Genomic DNA, 14,087 nt, shown 5'->3' on the forward strand with positions numbered 1-14,087 from the left:
ATTATTGCACCAGCTATGATTTTATTCTTTTTTTTTTTAAAAGGGTGGTCCACTACAATATCATATTTTTAACTTCAGTTGACGCGTAATGTAGCTGTGTGAACATAAACAACATCTCTGAATGTGATATGCTCAAAGTTCAATGCAAAGGGAGACATTGGCTTTTACAGAGTTAGCTTAGCAAAGCCTACAGCAAATGAAGTTTGGGGACTACAAAAAAATACATCCAGGCTAGTGAGATCACATGCGTTTCAGGTTTTTTTCAGCACAGAAAAGAGTGCTCTAGACTTACTGCATCACAGACACCAATATTTTAACAATTTATACAAAATGTATCACTTTCTGGCCATTGGATATTAGTCGTGGATATATATATATATATATATATATATATATATATATATATATATTCCGATCATGATTTTCAAAAGTATTGCATCGGTTTGTAAATATTTATTTTTTCCATTTGTTGAGTCTCCCCATACAGTTTGATAGAGCGTTTGGATCTGGAATCCGCTTTGCATGATATTTGCGAATAACATTACAGCGCCTCTGGCCACGCCTCTTCGCTGCAGGTGGTGAATGCACGTAACCTGAAGGGTTTATGATCTCACTAGCCCAGATGTATTTTTTTTGTAGTCCCCAAACTTCATTTGATGTAGGCTTTGCTAAGCTAAATCTGTAAAAGCCAATGTCTCCCTTTGCATTGAACTTTGAATATATCACATCTAACAAGCGGATAATATGCAGATTTGGTGCTCCAAAACATTTTGCGTTGTTATCAATAATAAGAAAACAAATCGGCAAAAACATTTTTCTAAAATTCTCACCAAAATCAATAATCTGTTTTCTAAACGTTTTGATGAACAAAAAAAAAAAATCCAATAGAAGTTTCTTTTTTTGCAAAATTATAAACTTCTTAATGGTCACTTTTGATTCAATGCATCCTTGCTTAATAAAAATATGAATTACTTTCAAATCCTTCAGTAAAAGCTTGTGAAGGATAAGATGCATATGAAAACGGTTTTGAAAACAACCACTCTGCAATACATCGTCTTTATTTGCATATTTACATAAACTCACAGGGGTATAAAATGACATGAGGGCGAGTACACGAGAGTGAACTACACCTTTAAAGTTGGAGAAAGACCAGCAGCACATTTAAAAGTAAGCCATGCAGTCGAACTTTTACAACACACAACAAAACAAACATCCTAAAACGCTGACTGAAGCAACAAATCACGCAGAGTAACAGACAGAGCAACCTCACACGGCTGGCGCTTTACTTACTATCAAGGGCTACACTTAGAAAATGAAGCTTTATTAACTCTTGCACCGCCAGTTTGAGGCGCGGACAACCCCGTCTGCTTCATCTGATAGCAAGAGGAGGAAGGAGGAAGAGGACGGGGAGGGAGGGAGGAAGAGCAAGCTTGGGAGAAACGAGGATGATAGTTTTGAGGACTGGCGGGACAGTGCCAAGCACGTTTAGGGTGCGAGCTGGAGGGAGAGAACGAGCATACGGAGAAAAAAAAAAGTGTGAAAGCAGGTACTGCACCAGCAAGCCTGCAGAATTCACCAGATGCACAATGTCAGCCGAGCTGTTAGCTAACACATGCCCCTGATGCACTGTAGCATACAGCTGTGCAACCAACAATGTGGAAACATCAGGAAAATATATACAACATTTAAAGGAGAATGCAGAATAATACATGTGGGGTGTTTTAAGGTGGTTTATACACTCAAATGACATTTGTTGCTTGTTCAAACTACTCATTTAAATTGAACTGAAACAACACAATTCTTGAGTTCTTTTGGCAACAACTTAATTGTTTTAAATCCACTCCAATTTGTACAAATTAATAAGTTAAATGAATTCCTTCATGTTGTCCCAACACAAATTGATTGTGTGGAACTCAGCATTTTAACAGTGGCCAAGTTTAAAAAATAGCCCAAAAATAGAGCTTCTACAATACAAACAGGGAGCCTTGTTTTGTTTACACTTGGTGTTAAAGGGATAGTTCACCCAAAAATTTAATTCTGTCATCATTCACCCTTCATTTCCGAAAACATAGATATTTTGAAAAGCGTTGTAAACTGATAACCATTGACTTCCATAATATTTGTTTTTCCTACAAGAGATGTCAACGGCTGCAGATTTCACAACGTTCTTCAAAATATCTTCTTTTGTGTTTAACAGAACAATATCCTCAAACTGGTCTGGAACAAGTCAAGGATGAGTAAATGAGGATAGAATTTTGTTTTTTGGCTGAACTATCCCTTTAAGATGCATTTTTGTCAACTGATGGGTCGTGGGGTACAGCATTCACTTAATGCAGAAGTGTAAATCAGGTTTTAGAATCAGTATTGATAAAGATAGTTTACCCAAAACAAATTACAATTCGGTCATCATTTACTCTTCTTTGACTTGTGCCAAACCAGTTTAAGTTACTTTTATTTTGTTGAACCGGTTTCCAGTATTCTTTAAAATCTTTTGTGTTCGGCAGAACCAAAAAAACTCTGACCAGTTTGGAGCAAGCCAATGGTAAGTAAATGATTACAGAATTAAAATTTTTAAGTGAAATGTCCCCTTAAGAAAACATTGTGCTTTTTACTTTTTACTTCAGACCAAACTTAAGATTTTAGATGCCAAATTTAAATGCCATCTGGCTAGTGCACTCGGATGTTTTGTAATGTTTATATTGGTTAAAAATTTGCTCAATCGCCAAAAAAAATGTGGCCATTTGAATGCATTTCATAGTTTACACTACAAAAACAATCCCACTGAATTTGTTTTTGGCTGCATCTGAAAGTGCAAGGAAGCGGACAAGATCAAAACACATCAGGTGTATTTAGTGTTGACATTGTAATCAGATCAACAAAAATGCATCTTAATACCAGGTATAACCAAGACATTATTCCATGTGGGTGTACACTACCTGACAAGTCTTGTCTTTGATCCCAGAGGAACAAATAATGACTTGACTTCTAGTTGATCATTTGGAAAAGTGGCAGAAGGCAGATTTTTCCGATAAATCATCTGTTGAACTGCATCCCAATTATCACAAATACTGCAGAAGACCTATTAGAACTTCATGGACTTAATATTCTCAAAGCAATCAGTCAAGTTTGGTGAAGAAAAAAATCATGGTTTGAGGTTACATTCAGTATGGGGGCATGCGGGAGATCTGCAGAGTGGATGGCAAAATCAACAGCCAGGGGTATCAAGATATTTGTGCTGGCCAGTACATTACAAACCACAACAGAGGGCAAATTCTTCAGCTTGATAACACTCAGCTCTTGAGTTCAAAGAAGGTCAAGGTGCTCAAGGATTGGCCAGCCCAGTCACAAGATTTGAACATTATTGAGCATGTCTGGGGTAAGATAAAAGAGGAGGCATTGAAAATGAATCCAAAGAATCTTGATGAACTCTAGAGTCCTGCTAGAATGCTTTCTTTGCCATTGCAGATGACTTTATTAATAAGTCATTTGAGTCATTACGGTGTACGTTTGAGTGTACGGATGCAGTCCTCCAAGCTCATGGGAGTCATACACAATATTCATTCTTTTTCCACTGCGCCATGACTTTATATTCTATACTGTACATTATTTCTGTTAAGTGACGAGACTTTTATCTCAGCAAAGTCAGACCTTACTGTCCTAATTAAATAATGAAAAATTAAGGCATGATCGTAATTTATTTTGGTAAAATTAGCGTAATCTAGAGGTCTTTGTCCTTCATATAAGACAATTCTGATACCAAATGATCCATTGGAAGCCAAGTTAGTATTTGTCATTCCTAAAACTTGGATAGGCGACAAGACTTTTGTCAGGTGTAGTATGGTATATTTCCTTTTAATTGTGTATTGCTATGAAACCACCCAGCATGGAGTTTCTTGGCACGTCAGTGTGATTTACTCTAGTTAAGGTGGTTCAGATAAAGGCTAATGAGGACGGCAGTGAAGGCCGATGGAGCACAGAGGAGTCGTACCTGCTGTGTAACGGGTGGCTGTGATGGACAGTGTTGTAGCCGTAGGACTGATGGTGTGCGAGAGGCATTTCATACTCTGACATTGCCGTGACTGGTCGACCGTGCCAGTTCCCCGAACCAACTGCAATTACATGAAGATGAAAGGAAATTAATGAAGGGGAACCTCGGGTAGATAACATTATAGAAGACAAGACAAATTATTTATCAAGACACAAAAAACACTAAATGTTTTATATTAACCAGGATAATTAAATGGCTGATGTTTGACTGATATGGACACATGGTAGATTAACAAAACTGTTAGATGTCTTAGTGTTTTCAAATGTAATTGTTAATTGTTATTGTTGAAAGAAATATTTAAAAAGGAAATATCAGAGTCCTATTTTAATTGCAAATAAACAGCAGTTATTTCATTAACATTACAAATAATGATAATTATTAACACATATGCTAAATTGTAAAATACATGTAAAAGTTCTTAAATCAAGAAGTATTTTCTAGACAAGTAAAGAATATTGTTTTAAGTCTTGTTTTAAGAAATAATATGCCAAAATTAAGTGACTTTTTCAGCAAAACAAACAAAATAATCTTGTTTTTTTGTTTGGTCATACAATTATTTTGTTTACCTCACTGCCAGATTATTTTGCTTGTTTTAAGGAAAAACTCACTTAATTTTGGCATATTATTTCTTAAAACAAGACAATATTCTTTACTTGATTATAAATATTTTTTACTGGTCTCGTAGAATGACTCTGGCTGCCCATAAGTATCCTTAACATTTCTAATATAGTCTAATATTTCTAATATCTAGTATTTGTTCATGTTCTCATAAAGTATTATGTTTTGTTTAAATCTCATTTTCCATCAACCATTTAACATTTCTTTGGGTGCCCTTTGAATATTGTCATCTGTATTGTTGATGGAAATATTTAAAAGGGAAAAGTCATATTTTAATTACAATTAAACACAGCAGCAGTTATTTCATTAACATTACAAATAATGATAATTATTTACACATACTGTATGCTAAACTGTAAAATACATGTGTGCAGTACAAATTAATGATTATTCTGACTAAAAGTGAAAAAAGAAACTGGGTGAAAATGTGATTTATTTTTTGTTTTAAAGCAAAAAAGTCTCGTTTCTAGTCCAAATCTCTAGAAGTTCTTAAATTGAGAAGCATTTTCTAGACAAGTAAAGAATATTGTCTTGTTTTAAGCAATAATATGTAAAAATTAAGTGAATTTTTCCTTAAATCAAGCAAAATATTCTTGTTTTACGTTTTGTCATAAGAATATTTTCCTCAGCCCCATTGCCAGATTATTTTGCTTGTTTTTAAGGAAAAACTTACTTAATTTTGGCATATTATTTAATCAGGGTATCTTTCGTCCATTCTATATCCATTTTCAAACAAGAAAAGGATATTATTATTATTATTATTAACCTATTATTATTATTTAGGCCTACAGTAGCTCTGAACCATCATGCAAACCAGATGTTCCTCGGAAATGGTTATCTTTGCTCAGCAGCAAGAAGTTTGGCAGCAAACTACGACCTTATTTTAATGACAAATGTGTAATAATACTGCTAATTTACATTTTTATTTAATTCATGCATACGCAATGAATGCAAGCCTGCTAACTGATCAAATGATAGAATATGTAGACTTAGTTTATATATATATATATATATATATATATATATATATATATATATATATATATATATATATATATATATATATATATATATATATATATATATATATATATATATATATATATATATATATATATATATATATATATTAATAATAATAATAATAATAATAATAATAATTAAAAGCCTGGGTACCGATTTGCAGACTATTATTTTAAGGGCAACGTCACGAGCTCAGGTTTGGCTGACCAATCAGAGGAAAAAGGGTGTTTCAGTGCTGCCTACATGTGTATAATGAATTTAAGTCGTTTATCTGTTTTCCTACACTAAACCAAAAAATAAAAATCAAGCCAAAATCTTGTTTTTTCCGTTTTTTTGTGAGCAAAAGAAAAACCGAAAAATGGCCGTTTACTTAGTTTCCCTTTTTTGTTTGAAAAACAGATGTAGAATGGACGGAAGATACCCTGATTTTATTTCTTAAAACAAGACAATATTCTTTACTTGTCTGGAAAATACTTCTTGATTCAAGAGCTTTTAGATATTTGGACTTGAAACGCAAGAAACACATTTTTTGCAGTGTATGGAAATAAATTGTAGAAAAAATGTCAACAATGAGATTTTTGTAGAATGACTCTGGCTGCCCAGAAGTATCTTTAACATTTCTAACACGAGGAAGCAGGATGTCTTTTTTTATGCAAAAGTGCTCACCTGTTGAGTAGGAAGCTGTACTGTCGCTGCGTACATAACTCGTTGACATGGTCCTGTAGTTCAGGCTCTGCTGTGGCACCCTGTACGCATCATATCCTTGTGGTTTGTGCTGTCTGTTGTACCAACCCCGCAAGTGTTCCACCACTTCAGCCCTTTGCATGTTTTTGACCAAATTCTCATTCCTGGATGGAGGACGATTCCTTGGTGGTCTTAATGTGGCATAGAGATTATGAGACAAACCATCCATCTCATCCGGAGCGTAGTTTCCATGTGGCTCGTGTCTATGGTAGGACGGGTTCACATTATAGTGTCCCTCCATCTCGCTTTCATACATGTATGGTCCATTTGGATAGACTTCAGGTTCAATGTATCTTGGATATCCGGTAACGTAATAGGCTGTGGTGGTTTGCGGATGTTGAGGTTGGGATATGTAACCCCGCGTGTCATTTTGTGCTAGGTTGGGCATGCTCCCCGTGTTGGCATATATGTTGCCCTGTCTCCGTCGATGGCGGTTTTTGGCACGGGAATGAGGCGCGGAGTACTCCACACTGGACTGGCTGGTGTAGGACGAGCCATCGTCAAGTAACTCAGTGCTGTTGCTACGACGAGGAGCAGAGATGAAGACAGGCTCTGACGGCTCGCTCTCGGTTAGAAACTGCGACTGAGATTCCAGACTGCCGCTGCGCTGGCGATAAAGACTGCTGCAGGGAGAAAGAGGAGAAACAATTCAGATTTCTCCATCAAATTGTAAGGCTGCACGATATTGGAAAAATCTAACATTTTTATTCTGTGATATATATTGCGATATAAATACAATTTCACTGCATGACTTGACTAACTATTTGGAAAGAATTTATCATTTTAGATTAATTGTGAGGATTCTGTAGGGAAGTTTGTAAAATATAGTAAACAATCTATGAGCATGGATAAATTCTATTATAAATAGGATACAAATTAAACAAACAGCGATTTAATTTTTTCCAAGGAGTCAAACTGTATTCAGGTATACAGTAATTGAATAATCAAATGTAAAATAATACTGCATAGTCTTCGTTTTATAAACAATTCAATACAATCAATGATTGTTGATTTATCAAAATTATAACCAGTACAGTTTCTTATGCCTGAATGTTTTTAAAACTCTCACACAGTCACAGGCCTCAAAAAACACTTGCCAATTGATCAATTATAATCCAGACTCAACATTGCATATACATGCGATGTGACTATTGCGAATGATCACATTGCGATATTGATGCTGAAATGATATATTTTGCAGCCCTTGTCCCTAGCTAGTAATGTGAATGTAAAAAATAAATAAATGAAATGAAGTAAAATTCAGTTAAAGAATCGAAATGGTATTGAAGGTGTCAATTTGTACTGATAAATGAAATAACCCGTTTACTGGAGACAATTGAATGCTATTAAGATTTAATAATGTTTCTTAAAAATCTTTTTTTCTTTTAAAATTTTTACTTTGTGCCTGAAGCAATTTGGTTATTTAAGAAATGTAGTTGATCAAGCTTTATTATTATTATTTTTAACTATTATTAATATACATTATTTTTGTTTCAGATATTGTTTGTGTACTTGATGTTAAGTGTTGGTATTTATAGTATTAAGGGTGTCATTTTTCCTACAGTATATGTGAAGCACAATACCATGTTAGAATGAATTGCCAGAAGGGCATTAATAAAGCTTTAAATTAAACTAAACTTTACATAAACACATAAAATGCTATTTTTATAGAAATTACTACAATTTCTACAACACATTACATGTAAGAATACAATGTTTTTTTTAATGTGTATATTTTTGGATGCAATGCTGGTGCCAAATCAAGGAAAGGCAAGTTTATTTATATAGCACATTTCATACACAATGGTAAGTCAAAGTGCTTTACATAAACAAGAATAAAAAAAGAAAAAAAAATGATTAAAACAGATAAAATATATATTGTAAAAGGTTATAAAAGAATAAAAAAGAAAGACACAATAGTGCTCATTCAGTAAAGGCACAGCTGAACAGATGTGTTTTCAGTCTTGATTTGAACGTGCCTAATGTTGGAGCACATCTGATTATTTCTGCAAGGTGATTTCAGCAGTGGGGGGCGTAGTAGCTGAAAGCAGATTAACTTTTGCTTTGACTGAACTCTTGAAATTTCTAATTTGCTTGATCCTAAAGATTTGAGTGATGTGTTAGGTTTGTATTCAGTGAGCATATCTGTAATGTATTGAGGTCCTAGGACATTTAGTGATTTATAGACAAGTAATAATATTTTAAAATCTATTCTGAGTGTAACTGGAAGCCAGTGTAAAGACCTGAGGACAGGTGTGATGTGCTCTGATCAAAATTAAAGAGCCATGTAAGTATTTGCATGCTCTATTTTACAAGTCCCGCTAGTTTTTAGTTTCACTTTAAATAAAGTTGTTTAGGTTATATATTTAAAGTATATGTTGTGAATGCCATGGTAATATCTGTGCGTTTTGTACTTCTAGTTTTCTTTTCTTATTTTGAATATGATCGTAATGTGTGTTTTGTTATAAGGCAGATGAATTAAATGATAAAATGTGACCTATAGACCATTTCAATGTGGTCATGCCATTGGCACATGAATATTTCCTGCTTGTTATCAAGCTATTTCATACCTGTAACAAGTAGCAATTTTGCCATAACCTAATGATAAAATTGCTCTCATAACATTATTTATCAATATATGGCTCTTTTTGGATTATCTGAAGTTAAATAGTCAGGAAATATGTCAGAAAATGCGTTGGGACCATTGTTTTTGTTTACATCCCTCAAAATCGTCTATACACCAATGTCCTGTTGCACTTATAATGATATGAGCATTTTTTTGTTATTTTAAAAATTTGTTAATAAGATCAAAAACATTTCTTTAAATCTAGATCAAACTTGGATATTTCCCTATGTTTTTCTTGAGCATTGAGACTTTACATTGAGACATTACTCCTTAACAAATGTCAACCGCATGTCACATGATAAAAAAGTGGACTGTGAGTTGTACCTGAGCTGGATGCTGCTGTAGGCGTTGCGGGGAAGCTGAGGTGTTGGTGGCATGCTCCGCGAGTCAGAAGGTTGTCGCAAAGGTTGCCGGTAAGGGCTGCTGTGCGTCGATAAGGCATCTTCGTGAATATAGGCAACGGGTTCTTGGACTTCAGCATAATTTAATCTAGAACACAGATAAGAACAATGCTTATCAAACCAAACTTCCTTCATGGGTGGAGTTATTACCATAAACAAAGCCTCCAAGGAAGTACAAAAAAAGCATGTCATACCACACCACCCTTATACCTGTTAAGATCGAACACAAAACTCATTGGCTTTTTTTTTTTTGAGGAACAAATGATTGAATAACAAACGGCTGCATTACATCTCATTTTACAGACGGATTTGAACCGTCTGGTCTCACTGAACTTCCACCTCACTGGCTGTTTAATTTAATGCCCGTTGCTCCTGTGAGACTTTCCAGAGCTGCTTATGCCCCTTCCGCCCCCACTTTGCGATTATTGTTGAAGTTTTTTTTTTCCAGTCAAGCAGCGACATGCTTATTCCTGGGGCACTATTTTTAACACTGTGAGTGTTTGGGCTGATAAGAGGAGATTGTGAAGGAAGAAGTCGAGGGAAGGGAGGACTGGAATGCAGGCCTGACTCCTTGTTCGCAGGTCTCTACTAGCTCGGCGAACACAAAAGCAAACGCAAGCCAGAAGCAGGGAAAAGTGCTTCAGATTAATCCTGAAGAGCTGTGGTTGGCAGTGCTCTCACCTGCTGCAGTTGCTGTAGTCGTCATTGGTGTGATTTAGTTGATCTGAATGGTAGGATGCAGTGAAGGAGCCAGATGAGTTGGGAAGTGGAGAATACTGTACTGAACGAGAACGCTGTCTCTGTGACGGCTCGTCTAAGACAAAACAAGTTCACAAGATTAAGTGGGTTGCCATTTAGTCTAGCCTACAGCGATAAGTGTCACGTTTATAAAATACTGTTCAAAGGTTTGTAGCTGATGAAACGTACATTTTAATAAGTAATTTAAATGAATAAATAAACTGTAAAAACATCATTTTGTTTTGTTCTGCAAACTACTGATATATACAGTTGAAGTCAGAACTATTAGCCCCACTTTGATTTTGTTTTTCTTTTTTTTTTATATTTCCCAAATGATGTTTAACAGAGCAAGGAAATTTCCACAGTATGTCTGATAATATTTTTTCTTCTGCAGAAAGTATTATTTGTTTTATTTAGGCATAAAAGCAGTTTTATTTTTTAAAACCCATTTTAAGGTCAAAATTATTAGCCTCTTTAAGCTATATTTTTTTGAAAGTCTACAGAACAAACCATCATTATACAATAACTAGCCTAATTACCCTAACCTGCCTAGTTAAGCCTTTAAATGTCACTTTAGGCTGTGTAGAAATGTCTTGAAAAAATCTATTAAAATATTATGTACTGGCATCATGACAAAGATAAAATAAATCAGTTATTAGAAATGAGTTACTAAAACTATCATGTTTAGAAATGTGTTGAGAAAAATCTTCTCTATATTAAAGAGAAACATGGGAAAAAAAATAAACAGGGGGGCTAATAATTCTGACTTCAACTATATATGAATGTGTATATATATATATATATATATATATATATATATATATATATTAGGGCTACACAATATATTGTTTCAGCATTAGTATCGCAATGTGCACATCCCCAATTGTCACATTGCAAGACATGCAATGTTGACTCTGAATTAAAGTTAGTTAGGAGCAACAGAACACATGAGGTTTGTAGTCACTGCTATGTTTAACCTTAATAGAGTGAAAGTTCATCATTAGCATGTGTTTTAAGGCCTGTGACAGAGCATTTCAAGAGAGTTTAAAACATTCAGGCACGAAAAAAATTATGATTCTGCAGGTGTAGCAAAATTACTTGTATTTAATTATTATTATTATATGGGGGAAAATTCTTACATGGAATTGTCTCGGTTCTAGTGCAAATATCTAAATTTCAAAGCAAACCTGGATTATTTCACTTACTCCATTGGCAGACAATTTAGCTTGTTTTAAGGAAAAACTCTTAATTTTGATTAATTTCTTCTGAAGGTGAAAACAAAACAATATTTTACTTGATCTAAGAATTTGATATATTTTTACTAGAAACAAGACAAAGAGTAAGAAAGGTGTTTTTTTGCATTGGGATGTACCTGAATACAGTTAGTCTCCTCAGAAAACTGTAAAATAGAGCTATTCAATCCATCTCTTAAAACTGTATTCATATCACAATATTTATCAAAGAAAAATAAACCATTATAGAATAAAACAATTAATAACTTAGACAAAGGTATCTAGTAAATACAGTAATTCCTGAAAACTTTCTGTAGTCCTTAATGAGCGTTAAATACTTTTTTCCAAAACATTTTTTCAAAATTTTGAACGTCTGTGCATTAGAAATCAATATTTAGCAATACTCACCATCATCCAAATTCAGGCAGTCTGAAAGGCTGTCAAGGTTAACATCATCTGCAGAAATAACAGAGAATATAGTTCTGTTGCTGTCATAATCCATCACCACAACTAACATAAAACATTAGCTCATCGCAAGTATAGCATTAAACTATGATGGTCAACAAGAAAAGTGTGCATGTTTCCAGATTTACCAATACATTTAACATGCAACGATGACTAGTAATTAAAGCAGGTAAGCACCAGCAATGATGACGGAAGCTCTTTGTGTGGGCTCCTTGCCAATCTTCACTCTGTAATCATTAATCTCATTTTCGATGGCCTGGAGTTTTTTGGTAGCATCCAAAAGGTTTCTCCTGCGTTTCTTCTTCACAGTTTTCCCGAGTTCGTTTTCATTAGCAAGTTTTCTCGCTGCCTCCACGATCTTCTTCTGGAGTGCGAAACAGCTCTCCAGATTTCTTAAACAAGGATCCTGCGAGGAAAACAAAACAACAACGTAGAATTAGTGAAGTAATTAGCAAAGTAGTACACAACAGAGAACAGTCTGTGCAGAATTTCAAAGACAACCTACCGCATCATAAGGGAAAAGGTCATCTAATTTAAAAGCAGTTCCCACACGCCTTCGGATGGTGGGGGGCTTTTCTCCTGATGCCAAAGGAAACTCCTTAGGCAACACGCCGGTCAACTCCTGATCAAATAAAATTATAAAAACAACATTTTCAGATATGCCTTTTTAAAATGACGTGCTTGAAAAAAATATGGAAATATGACAAGTCACTAACAGCTTCCCGCAGGCACATTTTCTTCAACTCTTCTTCCTTCAGTGCCAGAATTTGCTTTATTTTCTCCTGTTTGTCCTTGAGCTCTGCTATCTTCTCTTTCTTCTGTTCCTCATTCACATCATTGTCTGCAGAATCTAAACGAAAGCAAAAGCGTGCTCGATCACGACATGAATGGCAGAGTTCACTACAGGCTGTTCTTGGAAATGAGAGAAACCAGATTGTCTTACTGGAAGAGACCAAACTTCCATTGCTGGCCATGATGAGTTTGTCTTTGCTCTCCATGCTGACCAGCTTACTGTTCCGTGGAGCTCCAGTCTCAGTAAGATCCATGGCAATATCACCCAAACTTCTTGCTGTTGTTATTTTAGCCTTTAAAAACAATTACACCATCAGTACTTTTGCACGCTATCAGTGTAGAAACAAAGCAATGATTTGTGCATCTCTGAAAATCGTGAGTACTGTAGATGTGCCAACTGATGCATACTTACTTTACTTTGTTTGCGGTCCAGGTAGAACTGGTGTTGGCTGATAGCCATCGCCCAGATGGTTTTGATCAGAGAGTGGCTGGCATACCACGTGTGGATGGCCTGGCCAGACTGACCAAATGTGCGTCTAGAAGCTGTTCTTCTGTCGATTAACACACATACACATAGAATTCAAGCATAACACATTGAATCCTATATTGTGTCAATGACATTTAAATATAGGTTTGCGCAAGGAATATAATTTGCATAATATTCAAAACGTGGAAACATTTCCTAAAAATATCCACTTATTAAAACAAGAGGTGATTTTAGTTGGATAAAACAATGAAGTTAGAAGTTTAAAGGTCTTTAGGATCTTATATTTGATACAGATCAAAAATGAGGCAGATTGGTGACATTGTGGTACAATGTACTGTGGTGATATCATCTTTGTTTACAGAGCAACCCCAGCCCATATTACTACTACAAACAATTGCATCACTGCTGCAGTTCAGCGCTGGAAATGCATAAAAGACTACCATTTACTCAAGCCATTTAAAAGGCCATGTCCTACAACCTGAAAGCGCGGAAATAATGCTTACATCATAAACTATGCTCACTCAGGGCTTCATTCAGGTTTATGGCTCTGATATTTATCTGGATCACCTTTAGCTTTGAATATAGTGTTATAGTGTATATGCATCGTGGCATGCAATTTATTGAAGACCACAACATATACTTTTCCATGAGTTGCATTCATTATTTTTGATTTGAGACCTTATATTGACAATGAGAATCAAACTCAATACACAAACTACTACAAAAATTTAATACAAGCTAATTTTTACCTATTAACAGAGTTTTAAATAGTTAAAGTCCATATACTCAAACCATTTTCACAAAATGAACCATTTGAATTTTGGCATTATCTTTCAGTATGGCCATGGAAAACATATGTCTTCCAACACAGTATTTTAAGTAATTAAAAGCTACTTAATACATCTCTTAAAAG

The 14,087-nt window shown here is 34.9% G+C and overlaps 1 protein-coding gene across 4 annotated transcripts in view; it reads right to left on the reverse strand.

The window, feature by feature from the left end:
• frmd4ba (FERM domain containing 4Ba) overlaps positions 1–14,087 on the reverse strand; it is a 92,747-nt gene that overhangs the window by 4,338 nt on the left and 74,322 nt on the right. For 3 of the 4 annotated variants that reach the window (XM_056460371.1, XM_056460372.1, XM_056460369.1), the window contains exons 13-22: positions 13,100–13,238; positions 12,839–12,980; positions 12,612–12,745; positions 12,401–12,517; positions 12,073–12,301; positions 11,839–11,886; positions 10,142–10,274; positions 9,384–9,548; positions 6,356–7,056; positions 3,989–4,109 (exon numbers count right to left, since the gene is read on the reverse strand). In XM_056460371.1, the coding sequence (XP_056316346.1) occupies positions 3,989–4,109; positions 6,356–7,056; positions 9,384–9,548; positions 10,142–10,274; positions 11,839–11,886; positions 12,073–12,301; positions 12,401–12,517; positions 12,612–12,745; positions 12,839–12,980; positions 13,100–13,238 (1,929 nt within the window). The remainder of the gene's footprint in view (positions 1–3,988; positions 4,110–6,355; positions 7,057–9,383; positions 9,549–10,141; positions 10,275–11,838; positions 11,887–12,072; positions 12,302–12,400; positions 12,518–12,611; positions 12,746–12,838; positions 12,981–13,099; positions 13,239–14,087) is intronic. The other variant, XM_056460370.1, reaches the window with a different exon arrangement.

The sequence above is a fragment of the Danio aesculapii genome, chromosome 6 (genome assembly GCF_903798145.1).
Source record: "Danio aesculapii chromosome 6, fDanAes4.1, whole genome shotgun sequence".
NCBI lineage: Eukaryota > Metazoa > Chordata > Actinopteri > Cypriniformes > Danionidae > Danio > Danio aesculapii.